This window comes from Pogona vitticeps, chromosome 2 (assembly GCF_051106095.1).
Source record: "Pogona vitticeps strain Pit_001003342236 chromosome 2, PviZW2.1, whole genome shotgun sequence".
NCBI lineage: Eukaryota > Metazoa > Chordata > Lepidosauria > Squamata > Agamidae > Pogona > Pogona vitticeps.
In genome coordinates, this window is record NC_135784.1 from 217,364,865 (window position 1) to 217,381,386 (window position 16,522).

At 42.5% G+C, this 16,522-nt stretch overlaps 1 protein-coding gene across 31 annotated transcripts in view; it reads left to right on the plus strand.

Moving 5' to 3' along the window:
- The window catches only part of ELAVL2 (ELAV like RNA binding protein 2), a 258,364-nt gene that overhangs the window by 187,893 nt on the left and 53,949 nt on the right, over positions 1-16,522 (plus strand). For all 31 annotated transcript variants that reach the window (XM_078384900.1, XM_078384899.1, XM_078384907.1 and 28 more), the window contains one exon: positions 8,693-8,796. In XM_078384900.1, the coding sequence (XP_078241026.1) occupies positions 8,693-8,796 (104 nt within the window). The remainder of the gene's footprint in view (positions 1-8,692; positions 8,797-16,522) is intronic.

Here is a 16,522-nt window from a genome sequence, read left to right on the forward strand (position 1 = left end):
CTTTAATTTGTTCAAATAGCTGATCCATCTCTGCTTTTATCTGGTGTAGTCCATTAAATATAATGTTTTGAATATTTTTGAGAACGTCATGTTCCATGATTGGAAGTATTATCTGGATTTCTTTCCAGCAAGTAATAAACACAGTAGCTTTCACAATGGTATCTTATGTCTTGGGGCAGAAAACATTTACAATTCATTCTCTCTCTCCAGGCTTCGTAGTTAGCACTGGTTGACAGGGGGAAGGGCTTTCCTCCTTTTCAAATCTTTTCCCAAGACTGTTTCTGGCTGCTTCACAGATTTAAATCCATCAGTAGTTTGTGGTTATATTGCCCTGTGGAGGAGAGTTTTATTACTGCAATATAAGCAAAGTCATTTTCTCTCCCTCTTTTCTACTCCTTTCTGTTTCTCCCAGTCAAGCCTCAGATATCGGGGGAGGGGGAATGCGTGCCAATCTGACCAGATATAGATCTAGTCACTTTCTCTTACAGATTGCACCAACTCTCTTCATTGTTTAGATCCTTAAGAGTTCCATATGTAAAGCAAGACATTTATTTCAAGTTCTGGTCAAGATTATTTCCAAAATCTTTCTGTATTTTTCCACTCTCTGCCTTGGGTCATTCACAGCTTTGTGCCAAGATGGCGCCCACTGGATTTCTGCTTACAGATGTGACTTCAAAGAGAGTCCAATCCAGGGATCCCCCAGCTCTCCACCCTTCTCAGTCAGATTTAGACTTTCACTTCTAGGAGATGTCAGTTTCAGGAGCCCTCCTGAAACCCAACCAATCTTGCTGTGATGAAGCCCCATCTTCCCTTCCGAGATATAATTAAGTGGGATGCATGATAGGGGTTTTGCAATTGCTCCAAGTTTCTGTAGTAACTTTCCTTAGGAAGCGTGACCTTTAATAAGTCAGTATGTGCACAGTGTTTGATTGGTTGCTTGGTTTTTGCCAGGTACTCAGCTTGATTTAGTTTTCTCCTGTATTGCAGCTTTTGGATAAATTTAATATAGCTCTGGTAGTTATATTTCAGTTCTTCTGTATTTGTTTGTTGCTGTATTTATGTGTATATACTGTATGTATGTTGTAAGCTACTTTGGCTATTATATCTCAAATATGCCCTGTGCCAGTATTTTTCAATGAATATCTTCTTTCTTTTTCGGTATGAACACAGAAAATAACAAGATAGAAAGTGTCTACCTCAGATCATTGCCAGGGTTGATGGGATTAGTGCTTGATATAAAGTTCTTGGTCAGGGAACAAAATTCAGCATGTAAAGTGTAATTCAGATTAATAATGTTATTATATGAGTATTAAACTCTGATGTCAATAATATATCTTTAGATATTTGCTGAGCAAACAACCAAAAACAGTTTATCCAGTTTTATATGGATATAGTCCAATGGTGATATGCTAAACAAATGTTTCTAGTTCACAGAACTTTGTGCTCTCACCCCTGAAATGTTTCTCTTGTAGTTCAGCCAGGGATTGAGACATGAGAGAAATACAATCTTTTGAGTCCAGAGACTCAAAATTTTTTACCCTTTCCAGTGCCTCCAATATGATGAATAAAGCATCACTACTAGTTAGACCACTTTCAATTACCTCATCATCTTCATTAGAATTGTGTTATGAATACATTCCATAGCAGTGGGCATATTAGGGTGCAGTCAGATGGAGAAAGAGGTCATGTTTTAGAACACTTGTGTCATGGTCTGATCCAAGCTATTTTCCAGAGATCAGATGACATACAGGAGATAACAAACCTGCCTGACCCTGCTCCATGCTCAAGTGAGACCTTTTTGTTCCAGCAGCAGAGCGTCTCTTTTTTGGAGCAATTCCTGTATACATGGAAGGGTCCTTTTAAGAGAGATCACTCCCCATGAACCAACTCTTTCCAGAACAAGTCATACATGATCTTTTATTGCTGTCTGATTGCAGACTCTTAGTCTGTTGCAGAAAAATCAATATAAGTAAGTTATTTTTGCATATAATCCATTTCATTGGATGGGCTGTAGCCAGGATATATAAAAATCAATGGTTTTTTAAAAAAGCTATTTAAACCACAATTTAAATTATCAACTAAATTCAAATTTTTATTTTAAATTGTGATCAAATCCTGGCTATAGCCCATAAAGGTAGATCTGGAAATAGAAGAGGATCAGCAATTTCATCACTGTTACCCCAAGTAGAGTGGTGCCCCGTATAGCGACGTTAATCCGTTCCAGGATTAACGTCGCTATACGAAAACATCGCTGAATGGAATAAAAAACCCCATAGGAACGAATTAAACCCTGTTTAATTCGTTCCTAGGGGGCAAAAACTCACCATTCAGCGAAGATCTTCCATAGGGCTGCCATTTTCGCTGCCTCGGTAAGCGAGGCACCAAACGGGCAGCCATTTTGGAACCGCCGATCAGCTGGGCAGTGGGCTCTTGGGGAGGAGTGCGGAGACCTCCTCCACCCTCCTTCCCAAGAGCCGGCCGGCCTTTCCCCCCAGCTGGGCGGCGGGCTCAAGCGGCAGCGGCTGCAGGGTGGGTGGGGTGTCTGGAAGGCTTCCAGGCCTTTGTCTGGTAGCCTTCGGGACACCCCCCCACCCTGCAGCCCCCGCCGCTTAAAGCCGCCCACCCCAGCCGTTCTCAGACTTCCAGGCGTCCAAGAACGGCTGGGGTAGGTGGGGCGGGGTGGCTGCCGGCAGCGGGGCCAGCACGTCCGAGCGGCGGTGGAGAAGCCTTCCCGAGGCCTCTCGGAAGCGCTGGCCGCGAAAATGCCGGCCAGTGCATCCGAGCGCCGGTGGCGGAGCCTTCCCCCTCCTCCCGGCTCTGGACGATCCACCCCTCACCCTCATCTCCGCCGCCACCGCTGGGTTTCAGAAGCCCCTTCTGAAACCCAGCATCGGCAGTGGAGAAAGGGGTGAGGGGTTGAGAGGAGGGCAAAGCTTGGGGAATACCCGAGCCTTGCCCTTCTCGACACACCCCTCACCCTCATCTCCGCCACTGACGCTGGGCTTGGAAGCGGCTTCCAAAGCCCAGCAGCGGCGTCGGAGAAGGGGGTGATGGGTTGGGAGGAGGGCGGCCGTGATCCGCGTCGCAGCCGGCTACCCCATCCATGGACGGACTCCAGAGAGTCCGTCCATGGATGGGGAAGCCGGCCGGGGGGCAGATCCAAGCCCTTGGATGCCTGAAAGGTATCCGGACCCCTCCCATCCTGCCGCCACCGCTTGGATCAGTCCCTCCCTGGCGAGGGAGGGTCCTTCCGAGGCTACTGCCTGCATTTCCCCCCAGCTGAGTGGCGGGAGTGGTCCTTCGAAGGCTCCCGCCGCTCAGCTGCGGGAAAATGGTGCCCATAGGCAAAATCGTAATGTGATCCGAAAAGCGATGGCAAAAAAGGCATCGCTATACGGATCCATTGTTAAACGGGGCGCTCGGTAAACGAGGCACCACTGTATAATTATATTGATCTGCTGCGCGCGCGCACGCACGCACACACACACACACACACACACACACACAAAATCCACAGTTGGGCTGTAGTTCCGTTAGTTGGGCAATATCAAAAAATTACGTTTAGGTTTTCAAGAGCCGTACATAAAGTACTCATAACTGTAAAAAGTAGGTTAGAATGTGAACTTTATCATTTATGTGACGGAACACTCTGAATTTTAGTTTTTGGTTTTAGGGATTAAGAGCTATTATTTTCTTTAACTTGAATGTTCTCATTAGCTTATCCTTGTATCAGTCTGTACAGTGTAAAATAACAAGATGCCTATAGCTTTTGAGAATATAGGCCATACCTGGAAGGGAAGGAGGGAACTGCCTGCTCTTGCTTCCTGTCTTTCCCCTTTGCTTCTTCTAGTTTCTAACATGAAGTGTTATTCCTGCTGACTGGCCCCTCAGTGGTTTCAGATTTCTAGTGGATTCTGGAATAGAGGCACCCTTGGTATAAAAGCATAGTTAATAAATAATAATTGGGTTCCGTCAGGTTGATCTGAGCTATTCAGCCAGCTACAGAAGCATTGTTACTTGTTGGGTGTTTACTGTCTACCTAGAGCATACAAGTTTGCCCAGGTAGCCAGACCTGAAGAAGTGCGTGCCTCAACTGGAATCCTGAGAGCTATTTTATGTAGCATCCCTTGCTACAGAGGTGTGGAGCTTTCCTTGTATGAGCCAAAATATCATTCCATTCTATAAATCCCATATCACACAACTTATTTTTCAGTTGCCTCTGAACCTGTTGGCTTTGACCTGTGAACCGGTGGCCCAGTTAGAACAGTTGTCTTTAAAACCGAGGCCTGCAGTTTAAATTCATTCTGAAGGTGGTCATTGGAGGCTGACTGAATTATCTGAATTAGTATCTGTTGCTGAAAACGGGCTGGGGAAATGAAGAACTAATTGAATTTTAATTAATTCAAGTCAGGTGCTTCTAAAAGACATACCTGAGAATTAAAGGTTCAGTCTGTCTTGGGTGAGATTTCTCTTCCATGTAGACTCAGGTTCACAGTTTGAATGTACTGTACTGCCAAATTCAGACCTGGAAGATGGGTTTGGGCGATCCTCAGGAGCACTTTTTCACAGCTACAGATAAATGTATCAACTGTTCCATTTCAGGTATGACTGTGATTACCCCTGCCTTGACCATGTCTTGTTTTAGTGTACCTAAAGCAGCGGTCCCCGACTGTTTTTGGTCTGCGGGAAGGCGGGGCACCCCCTCCACATTCGTGCACATGCATGAACAAGTGCTGTCTCTCTCTTGCATGGGTGCACTCTCTTGCATCTGTGCACATGCACAAATGGTGGTGCAGCATTCGCACAGGCATGCTGGAGTGTGCACGCAGGTGCAAATGGGCTGTGCAGGGGTGGGGCGGGAGGTCTGTCTTGGCGGCCCGGTCCAGCTCAGGCCATGGACTGGCACTTGGCCGCGGACCGGGGGTTGGGGACCTCTGACCTAAAGTACAGTGGTGTCTCGCTTAACGAACGCACCGTTTAACGATGAATCCGCATAGCGATGTCGCTTTTGTAATCACATTGCGACGTTTAGATAGGCAGAAACTCGCATTGCGATGATCGGTAGTTGAAGAACAAGCTAGATACTTTGTGATCGTTGCTGTTTAAAAGTGTCATATAATTTGTAGCTTTTTAGTAAAGTTTGAAGTCCTAATTCTTTCTCAGATTGATTATTTGTTGGAAAACAACAGAGATAATCATTTGGGCAGTTGGCAGTGCTGTCAGGAATCAGCATCTCTTTTTTTTAGCATTACCATGATGTTATGCTGGCACCATAAGTTTTTGCGGAGAATACAAGTAGAAAGCAGAATTTTTCCACTGCTTGCTACTCATCATATTCTCACTTACTTTCACCACTGAATGTTACTTCTGCAGTCTTGATGTATGTTAAAAGACATTTTACAGTGTTACACAGTAATGTATAGTAATATTATTCCTGTACATAGTTTGTATTTTATAATTTTTTAATTTTAAACACTGTGCTGTCTACTGTATTCAGCTTTATATTATGTATTCATCATATTATACATACTGGCTTTCATATAATGCATTTGTCTTTATGTACTGTAATCATTGGTCCCCAACCCTTTTAACTTCACGGACCGGTTGGGGAAGGTGGGCCACCCTGCCCCTCGCCGTTGTGTGCAGTCAAGAAAGGGTGGGGGTGCTCGCGCACATGCACAAAGGGGCTGTGCGGGGGAATAGACGTGTGTGCAGGGGGGGGAGATCTGTCTCTGCGGTCCAGCCCGGGCCGCAGACTGGGGGTTGGGTACCCTGCTGTAATTTGTTATTTGCTGTGATTAGCAGTTTACATCTTGGATCCTGATTTGCCATTCTATGTCTGTAATCCTATTGATGTTTGTGTACGATTTGCATAATGTGCCACAGCTAATTGGCAAGGTGTGTGGTGCCTCTAGGTTTCCCAGGTAGACATGTGAGCAGGCACATAACCAAGGTATTCCCTGACACATCATCAGTTGGTCATGGTAAATTCCACAGATATTACATGAAGACTAATAGAATTCTGACCTGTGAGTGGAAGGAGGTTTGATCTAATGATGCAGCTTTCTGAACATGGGGAAGATGGTTTTTGCTTATTCCCATTTCTTTGTTGAGTCTTCTAATTGAGAAGGTTCCCCAGCCCTCTGGGGAGAGGTCTTTGGGGAAGAAGAAAATGCTATTGATAGTTAGGATCCAAGCCTGCCTTCAAATAAATAAAGGGCTTGCAGAACAATTTTTATGAGATTTGTCCAAGGGGATGTGAGTATTAATCTAGTATATTTACCAAGATCCTGGAATAAAATACTCAACTTGCTCTGTGTCTCAGGAATGGGAATAGGTGGCTCTCCATGTGTTGCTGTACTGCTTGGTGTTAGCTATATTGCATAGGGCTAGAGAGTTGCAGTCCAACATTTGGAGGACCAGTATATGGAAGTTATGTTCTCTTAATATTGGGAACTTGTGCTTTTGAAATTATAAGCATTGGTTACAATTCCATTGTGATTTTATGATTGTATAAGGGAAATCACATAAATCCTGGTTGCAAATTGCTACCGTATTTGCTGGCGTACAAGATGACTGGGCGTATAAGACAAACCCCCCAACATTTCCACTCAAAATATAGAGTGGATTACTCTGCTGGGGGAAGCAGCTCTCCGGCAGTGCATGGGCGAGCGGGCAGCTGGCTCAGCTGTGAGGAGGTTGAGAAGGAGGGAAAGCGGCCGGGTGGGCGGCGGTGGAGGAGGAGGAGGAAGAGGGGAAGTGGCTATCCGGCGGTGAGCGGGCAGCTGGCTCAGTTGTGAGGAGGGCGAGAAGGAGGGAAAGTAGCTGGGTGGATGGCGGAAGAGGAGGAGGAAGAGGGGAAGCGGCTTTCCGATGGCAGGCAGGCAGGCGAGCAGGCAGCTGGCTCAGCAGTGCGGAGTGGCAGGCAGCCCGGTGGCAGGCTCTGGCTGCTCAGGCATGGCTGGCTCTGCTTCCCTCCCTCCGTCCGGACTGACTACTTGCCTGCCCACCTCCCCTGCCAGCGCGGCCCCATGTTACTCACTCAACGGCGGCGGCAGCTCCTTCCTGGCCCAACTGAAGTGCACCCGGCATATAAGACACCCCCCCACACTTGGAGGCATGTTTTTGGGGCCAAAAAAGTCATCTTGTACGCCGGCAAATACGGTACCTATTAACAAGATGTGAGCTGTATTCTTGGGCACACGCCTGATTCCTACAAGCATAAATTGGCAGTAGGATTCCCATCATTATATATTTGAAAAAACGTTCGGAGACGATTTGACGACAGATGGTTAGAGAGTTTAAGTACCTGGGTGTCTTTTTTCATTATCGACACTCCTGGACAACTCACCAACGGGCAGCGATTAAGTCTGCTAAGCTCTCGGCACAGGCTATTTTACGTTTCCACCATACGTGGGGCCACTCTTACATCCCTGCTGCGCTGCAGATTTTTGATGCCAAATCAGTTACACAGCTTCTATATGGTGTGCCCATCTGGATGTCTGCATTACACAGTTCTGTGGAAAGAGTCCAATCCACATTTCTGTATAAAATCTTTGGTCTTCCCCACTGTGTGCCCTATGCTGCTCTATGCCTTGAAGGTGGCCAGCACAAGATCGAGACTCAGGCCTGGCTCAGATTCTTGAAATACTGGATTAAAATCTGTTTCTTTTCACCCAAGGACATCTTATTCCAAGCGCTCTTGGCAGATAGTCTGTTCCCAAAAGGCCTTGCCCTATTTCTTAAGAAAATCAAGACCCTGGGGCTGTCACCAGACTTACTGGGCTCAATACCCCCCTCCAGGGTGTTTCCAACAATCAAAAAAAGGGTTTTGGATATAGAGGGGCAATCTCTGCACAGCGCTGCCCAAAGAGTCTGCTCTCCACTCCACTTTCAGTTGCCCCTCAGCTATGGCTGTAGACCGAGCTATCTCTATCACTTAGAACAGCCACAAGAACGATGGGCTTTTACCCTTGCCAGATGCAATATAGTACCCTCGAACATAGTGCAGGGCAGGTACAAGGGTTTACCAATAGAACTGAGACTTTGCCCGTGTGGTCAGGGAGTGGTTGAATCCCTGCAGCACATGCTATTTTACTGTATTCTGTACAAGGATATTCGCCTGTCCCATCTGTGCGCTTTTCTCTCCTCCCATTCCGGATGGGATGATATGAGGAAAATGCAGCATCTTCTAAGTGGCAATATTAAGGAACTTACCCTGTCAACTGCCAGATACGTATATGCCATCATGCAGAGATGTCGTCGCACGGTCTCGCAGAATGAAGAGCCCTAAATATGCTCTTGGCTGGCCCTTCCTACCCGTTACCCAGTGAACATTTTAGTTGTATGTTATTGTATTTGTCTGTTTTACTGTACTCAGTATGCCAATAAAGGTTTCTGACTGACTGACTGACTGAGAAAAAACGTTCATAAAACTGGGAATTTTTTCTTTATACAGACTCATGAAACACTCGTTTTTAAATTTTACAGCATTGTTTGCTGTGTACAAAATTAATCTAAGAATCCGATTCCATGTCTCTGTGAGTGAGCTCTGGAAATGAAGATTAATGAAAATGTCTGTTTCTTCAACATAAAACAGATTAACTGTTTTTACTAAGTAAAAAGTTAAGAAAAAATGTTTACTTCTCTGCATAATTAATATTTTCTCTTTTTCCTTTTTCTGAACTATTAGGGCAGAGTTTGGGATATGGATTTGTGAACTACATTGACCCTAAGGATGCTGAAAAGGCAATTAATACACTGAATGGATTGAGACTCCAAACCAAAACTATAAAAGTATGTAGAAATTCAACCGTATTTAAGTAGTTCTTAGAAATAGATACAATGACAGCTTGCTTTATGTGTTTCTGGAGATTATCTAAAACTAATAGTGCTTTATTCATAAGCTGTGGTCTTTGATTGCTGTGGATTATGGTACTGGTTTATACATAAATGTCTTCAGAACATGAAAGTATGCACATATTTTGGTCTTAACGTTTCATCTTCATAATGGACAGACGTTTGGCAAATGTGTTAAAAAGAGATGCTTGTAATTGTAAGTTACGCATGGTGTACTGAGGCTCCCCAAATGTGGCATAAGTTCTTAATCATTTCCTGAGAGATGTTCCTTGTGACTATAGGGAGCCAAATGTGAACATATTTTAGTCCGTGTAGGCATTGGCTCAAGGTTTCGTTTGATGAAGGGAGTTGTTCTGGGGGAGTTCTGTTTTTTTCCTGTTTTGTTTTGTTTGTAAAGTTCTTTGGAAGATGTGCTAAATAGAGTGAATATTGGAAAATTCATTTCCTTTCAAAAAGTTTGATTCAAAAATGTCAAACTTGCTGCATTGTAATAGGAACAAAAATATGGAGTTTGTTCACCTTTTGCCATTAGTTGAACCTTTCACAGTGTGAATTTAGGGCAGAGGAGAAGGGTGAGCTCCTGCAAAAATAGAGAAAAAGAGATGGGTAGTATAACATTATATGTATACATGAGCCAAAGTAAATCCCCACCCATTGAATCTTCTATCTTAAAGAAAATTACTAAAGTTACTTAGCCTGTTTAGGTGTAGTCAGTTCTAGGAAGGACATTTTAGGGAGAATGAACAAGAGTGTTATAAATATGAGACACAAATTGGGATCATTATATGGATGTAGATAATGCTTGTAGAACAGGATAGGAGAATTCAGCAGCCCATTTGCCATGATGCCTAGGGCTAATTGGAGTTGACATTCAGTAATCTGGAGAGCCAAGGTTCGTTATCTATGCCATTCAAGAGATCTTAAAGTAGAATGATGGTACAACTTTTTACACATATTTTAGTCAGCTGTTGAAAATTCTAGTTTCCCTGAAAATAAGATCTAACCTGAAAATAAGCCCTAGTAGGATTTTTCAGGATGCTCGTAATATAAAACCTATTCCAAAAATAAATCCTAGTTAAGTGAAACCCTGCCCTCCACCACTGTACAGCCACCAGAATAAGATGACATGACTATTTGAATAACATAGATTGTTGTACATGAAAAAAGTAAAACATTGCCCAAAAAATAAGCCCTAATGCATTTCTTTGGAGCAAAAATTAATATAAGACCCTGTCTTATTTTGGGGGAAACAGGGTATATCTTAGAATGAATGGTACAAGTTAGAGTTAATTCCTCACAGGGCAAAGAATGGCCAAATACAGTGGTGCCTCGCATAGCGAGGTTAATCTGTTCTGGATTAACCTTCGCTATGGCGAAACATCGCTGTACGGAACGTAAAAGTCCATTGGGACGCATTAAATTTAGTTTAATGCATTCCAATAGGCTGCAAAACTCACCGTTCAGCGAGGTTACTCCATTTCGGCAGCCATTTTCATGCCCTCAGTAAGCGAGAGGAGGACGCGAAAATGCTGCGCGGGGCCATTTTGGGGCTTCCGGCGGCCATTTTGAAGCCGCCGAACAGCTGATCCGCGGCATGGCTTTGTGAAGATCAGTAAGCGAAACGCTTACCGATCTTCGCAAAGCGATTTTTGCCCATAGGGGCCATCGATATGCGATCGCATTTGCTATCGCTAAAACCTAATCGCTATGTGATTTCGTCATTCTGTGGTGCGCTCGTTAAGTGAGGCACCACTGTATTTTTTGCTTGGATGTAAAATTCCATCATACAACACTTTTGAATTGACTGTTAATGTGTTTGGGTATAATTATCACCTGTCAAAAATACTTCAAATTGAGTCTGTAGGTTTACTTCCCACTCTGTAATATTTAAATTACGGAAGAAGGTAGCAGAATGAGTGTTAAAACTTTTCTCCTTTTCTGCTGCTCTAAAGATCATCTACCTTTGTATGGAATAACAAAAAAAATATTATTGTCATGCTTTGTAGTACAAGTAAGAAACTACAGATTTTTCTTATTTTAGCATCCAAAATTAAGGAATTAAATTCAGGGGGGGCCACTGCTCCCCTCTCCCCACATTCTTGCATTCCACAAAGTTGAATTTTGAAAGGAACTTTCCTCTTCAGCAATGTGACCTACTTTCCTTAACATTGAGTTTTATTTTGAATTGAAATTAAAGACATGAGCAAGAAAATGAAGGACACACATGATTAGACATGTCATGTTTTAAAATAGACTGTATCATTGAATTGCTAGCTTGCAGGAGCTTTGATTTCAAAACAAATATAGCTCAAGACCTTTCCACATTTATTGTGAATATATGAATAAGTTTTTATAGTGGGATAAATGGTTGAAATAACAATTGTACGAGCCTGTGCATCCTGCTTTGCAAGAAAACTCACTGCCTCCTTTTAGAGTACATATTTGCAAAACAACAACAATAACATATCAGTGGGAAGTAATCTTGGGTAGATGGCATTTTTAAATGGTGATCTTTTCCATTAACCATTGTGTCAAGAGAAGTGTGAAATATGTATGCATTTTATAAAATCCCTTCAGAACATCTGAAGGAAATGAACTGTGAAGGTGAGGAAGAAGCACTCCTTGCAACCTCTATGTTTTGTTCCTTCCATATTAAAGAACATTGATCCTAGTGAGTGGCAAAAGGAGATCCTATTTGGACGTTTAATTAAAGTGAGTGAATTTTATTGATGCTATCAATCAGCAGAGATTGAGGGAAAGGGCTTGGTGCCAAACCATTTAATGCTCTTGACAGGGTAATTACCCTGTTTCTCCGAAAATAAGACAGGGTCTTATATTATTTTTTGCTCCAAAAATGCATTAAGGCTTATTTTCAGGGTATGTTTTTTTTCATGTACTGTACAGCAATCTACATTTATTTAAATACAGTCCTGTCATCTTCTTCTGGTTGCTGCACAAAGGTGGAGAGCGGGGTTTCACTTAATTGGGGCTTATTTTTGGCATAGGGTTTATATTATGACCATCCTGAAAAAATCTTACTAGGGCTTATTTTCAGGTTAGGGCTTGTTTTCGGGGAAATGGTAAACACCAGAGGACTGTATAGTGATGCTTCACAAGACGAATGCCTCGTGCAACGAAAAACTCACAAGATGAAAGCGTTTTGCAATTTTTGTATGGCCGTGCTTCACAAGACGAATAGGAATGCATTAATTAAATACGAAACAACTCGCGGAATGGATTATTTTCGTCTTGCGAGGCATCACTGTACTGTCAAGATAAAGTGAAGTGCTTCTGAGATATAAAGCAGAATAACTGTGTTAGGACAAAAGAAAGGTGTTTTCTCTTTTAGAAACGTCTGTGGGAGCTTAAAATTGCAATGTGAATTGCATTTTAGTCATTTTATTCATCTAGCTTATGAATAGCTTAATAAACATCTGTTTATTAAGGTGCTATGAGATATTGTTTGAATAATGGAATAGAAATACTTCTAATCAGTTAATCTGTTTTGTCAGACATTGAACTGTACAATAATTTTAAAGCCAATTTTGATTCTTCTTTTCCTCATACTTAACAAAATTAATTATGTGTCATCAAGTGAATTCCTACTTAATGCAACACTTTCCAGAGTTTCCTAGATACAGAGTACCCTGAAGCAATCTACCATTCTCTTTTTCTTGGGGTGCTCTGGGATTATGTGGCAGGGCTGGCAGTTCTTTCAGTAATCCCAATAAAGACTGCTTACTTCTGGCTCTGCAGCTATCAAGGCAGCTGTACTTGAGTAATTTGTATTATATTTCTTTCTGCGCTGCCTTATTTGGAAAAATTGGGCACCACACTTTCTTACTTCAAGTAAAGTAAAGCAGCATCATAGCCAGAACCGCAGAAATACATAATTCTCTTGGAAATCTTAGGTTAGGATCCTAGTCCTATGCATTTCGTATATTGTTCCCCCAAATAGGGACAACATTCAGTCATTTGAGTAGCTACAGTTTACTCCTGCTATTTTCAGTAGTAAACTATAGCTTCTCAGATGAATGAATGTTGTCTTTATCTTGAGTGCTCTCATCTCTACTCCGTTCAATGCTTGAACGTAGCAACAGCCTGCATATATTAGATACTGCTAATTTAAAAAGAACATAGGAAATACTGGGAGTGCAGGATAAATTGATGTGGTTTCAATTTTAATGTGAGTTTACCCAGTTCTTAAACTAATGTGCAAACCAAATTCAGTTATATATTTTCTTTACCTTTTCCTAATCTTGCAATGTGGATTTCCTAATCCTTTTACATGATCTTTGTGAATCACACGTGGGTGTTTCTGCACCTATGTGAAATCTTGTTGGAAAATTCTGGAGCTCAAGAAAAAAGACCATCAGGGCAGCTCTTCCCCACTGCACATGTTGTTGTGCCTGAAGCTTATCCCTGAGTTACCTTCAGTCACTGCTGAGATAAATTCTCGGAACACATCTCTAGAGCTAGTTATACTTAAAACCTACCTTTTGTATGTTGTCGCTGTTATCCCCTCCCTCTTTCATCCTCAAAACTTTTTGTGAGTTTCCCTTAAAACAAAATTTCTCTTAGTTTGTCCATCTTCGTCATTCATCCCTGTTCTTTGAAGCTTTCTTTCATGAAGTGTGTTTTATTATAGGCCAACACAATTTCCCTCACCAAGAGACAATCTAAGTATTTATATTGTCTCTGTGAGGGACACCAACCATAAGCCTGTGAAAACTATCATAAATTCACAAAAGTTGCCATTAAGAATAAAGAATCCTGGCTTAAATTCCGCCTTTGGGGGAAGTCGTTGCAGACGGTAAAGGCCTCTGTCCCAGCAAGCCTCTTCAGTCCTGCCAGTATTGATTTGTAAGACCCCCTCCAGATAGGCTACTTGTGAATCAAGAAAAATCCAGGTTTTAAACCTCAGCAGAAAATTCACTGCATTATTGCACTGCTAGACTCCACAACTATGAGATCCTATTTGCCATAAGATAGAACAAACAAGTTAATAACCCTATGAAAGAATTATAACCAGATTCGACAGTGATAAACCTCACAGTGCAAAGTCTGTTTGACTTCATGGCATCTACAGTGGCAGTGCTCCTGGATGCATACCTCAAAATGAGATTCCTGCAGGCATGGTCGTAGGAGTCTTTTGATATGCTGATGGAATACAATTTCAGATTATGGACTCTGCTAACCCCCACCCCTGAACTAACATAGTAACTCCAGTGATGTTCGTTCAGACATCTCAGGCCCATGGTTCAGGTGACAACAGACACAAGCCTGACAGGATCAACAAATAAATACCATGTAGTTCAACCATGAGAGAAACCTACACATAAACAAGCTGGAACATCTAGCAGTACTTAAAGCCTTCAAGGTGTTAAAAAATGATATTGGGAAAAGTAGTACAGGTTGTCACCAGCAATGCCACAACCATGTACTATGTGAACAAACAGAGAGGGATTCACTTCATGTCTCTGTTGTTCCTAGCTGTCAAACTTTGAGAATGGTGTTTCCTACATCATATATTACTGATGGCCATCCATGTGGCAGGGACGACAATCATTTGGCAGACACTCTGAATCAGAAGGAGTCTCAGGATCGAGAGTGGGAGCTGGCCACAAACATCTTCAATGACATTTGTGACAAATGGTCAGCTGGGCATAGACTTTCTTGCCACTCACAATAATAGAAGCACCTGCTCCAGAGGAGGCTGAGGAAAATATTCTCCAGGAGATGCCTTCATCATAACCCAGTAGGTTTAGGAATTTTATTTTCCTGCCAATTCCCATTGCACAGGGCAATAGGAAAGCTTCACCAGGAAAAGTCCAGTGCAGTCTTGATGGCCATGCCAACTCTGGTTCACCGTGCTAGAACTAATGTCCACAAATATCTATCACCTGGTCCTGCTTGCTTACTTTCAGCAGTGGAGTAATTCAGCATCCAGACTTGGCTATGCTGAGGGTGACAGCATGGAAAATTCTCCAATGCTAAGAAGGAACATGCACAAATCCAGGAAACCATCAACATAGCTACAGATACAAATCTTGGGAGATTTTCCCCCCTCACTCAGTCTATTGAGACTTGCAACCTTTGTTACACACAGTGTTATGCTTTCTTTTACATCTAAAAGAGAATGGCCTCTCTCCCTGGCTTCAAAGCTTCACAATAGTTATTGTGGGGTCTACAGAACATTTCCCCAGGCATGTGAGCTCCACCACCAGCACAACAGTCACTTTCTCTAATGCTCAACCAACTTATGAAATCACCTTTCAAATCAATGGCTACAGCAAACCAGAGACTTCTTGCCTCAAAATCAGCTTTCTTGATGGCCACTGCTTCTGCGCATAGAACAAGCAAGCTGTTCACTCTCTGACACAACCCTCCTTTCCTACAGTTTTCTACGTTTACATCACCTGCAACAGAATTAGAGAAAGACCTTCATATACAGTATTAGACATCTGTAAAGCTTTAGTCTTCTGCATTTCCAAAACCAAACACTCCCAAAAATCCAAGAAGTTATTTGTCAGCTGTCAAGGACCAGTAATGGCTGAACATATCACTCCCCAACAGTTATTGAAATGGCTTGCAAATATAATCAAATTGTCTTACTAGTTAGCAAAGATTCCAGTCCTTGACTCTTTGAGAAGACACTTTACCAGGTCTATTGCAGCATCTACAACCTTTCTCAGAAGTATACAGTTAAAAGAGATACTTACAGAGGAGCAACATACACTCAACATTCATCAGACTTTATCAGCCAGACATCAGGGCTAAATATGATGCTATGTTTGGGAGAGTTGTCATCTGTGCAGGCATGACATTCCACCACTCAGTAAGTGGCTATGTCAGTCACCTGGAGGTGTGATTCACAGAGACCACAAAGAACAAGTTACTTATCTGTAACGGTGGTTCTTCAAGTGGTCATCTGTGAATCTACACAACCGTCCCATCCTCCCTTCAGGCTGCCATCCTCCTGTTCACTCATGGACAGTGGTGGTCATGGGGAACTGAAAGATAACTGTTAGGCACAAGGTGAAGTGGGTAGGGGCTGCCTTGATTGTCTTTTTTTCTTGAGCTTTAGAATGTTCTGATGAGTGTTCAGATGTGGAAACACACACATGTATGGATTCACAGATGAAAACCGGAAAAACCAGTTACAGATAAGTAACCTGTTATTTAACAATGCATTTTTCTAATTTTTTAAAAAACAAAAGATGTACACAAAATGGAAGTAAGGAAAAGTTGTGCAAATATTCTTGTATTAATGAAAATAATATGCAAAAACATACAGTGGTGCCTCGCTTAGCGATGTTAATCGGTGCAGCAAAAATCGCCGCTAACCGAAAACATCGCTAAGCGATTTTTAAAAACCCATAGGAATACATTGAAACCCCTTCAATGCGTTCCTATAGGAAAAAAAACGTACCTTTAAGCGAAAATCCTCCATGCGGCGGCCATTTTCGCTGTCTGGTATGTGAGGAATCCTTCCCAAAACACAGCGGGCGGCCATGTTTTTTTACCCGGTGGCCATTTTGGAACCACTGATCAGCTGTTGGGAAAACATCGCTATGCGAAAATCAGTAAGCGAAACAGCTTACCAATCATCGCAAAGCGATATTTTCCCATCTAAATCATTGCAATGCGATTGCTTTTGCAA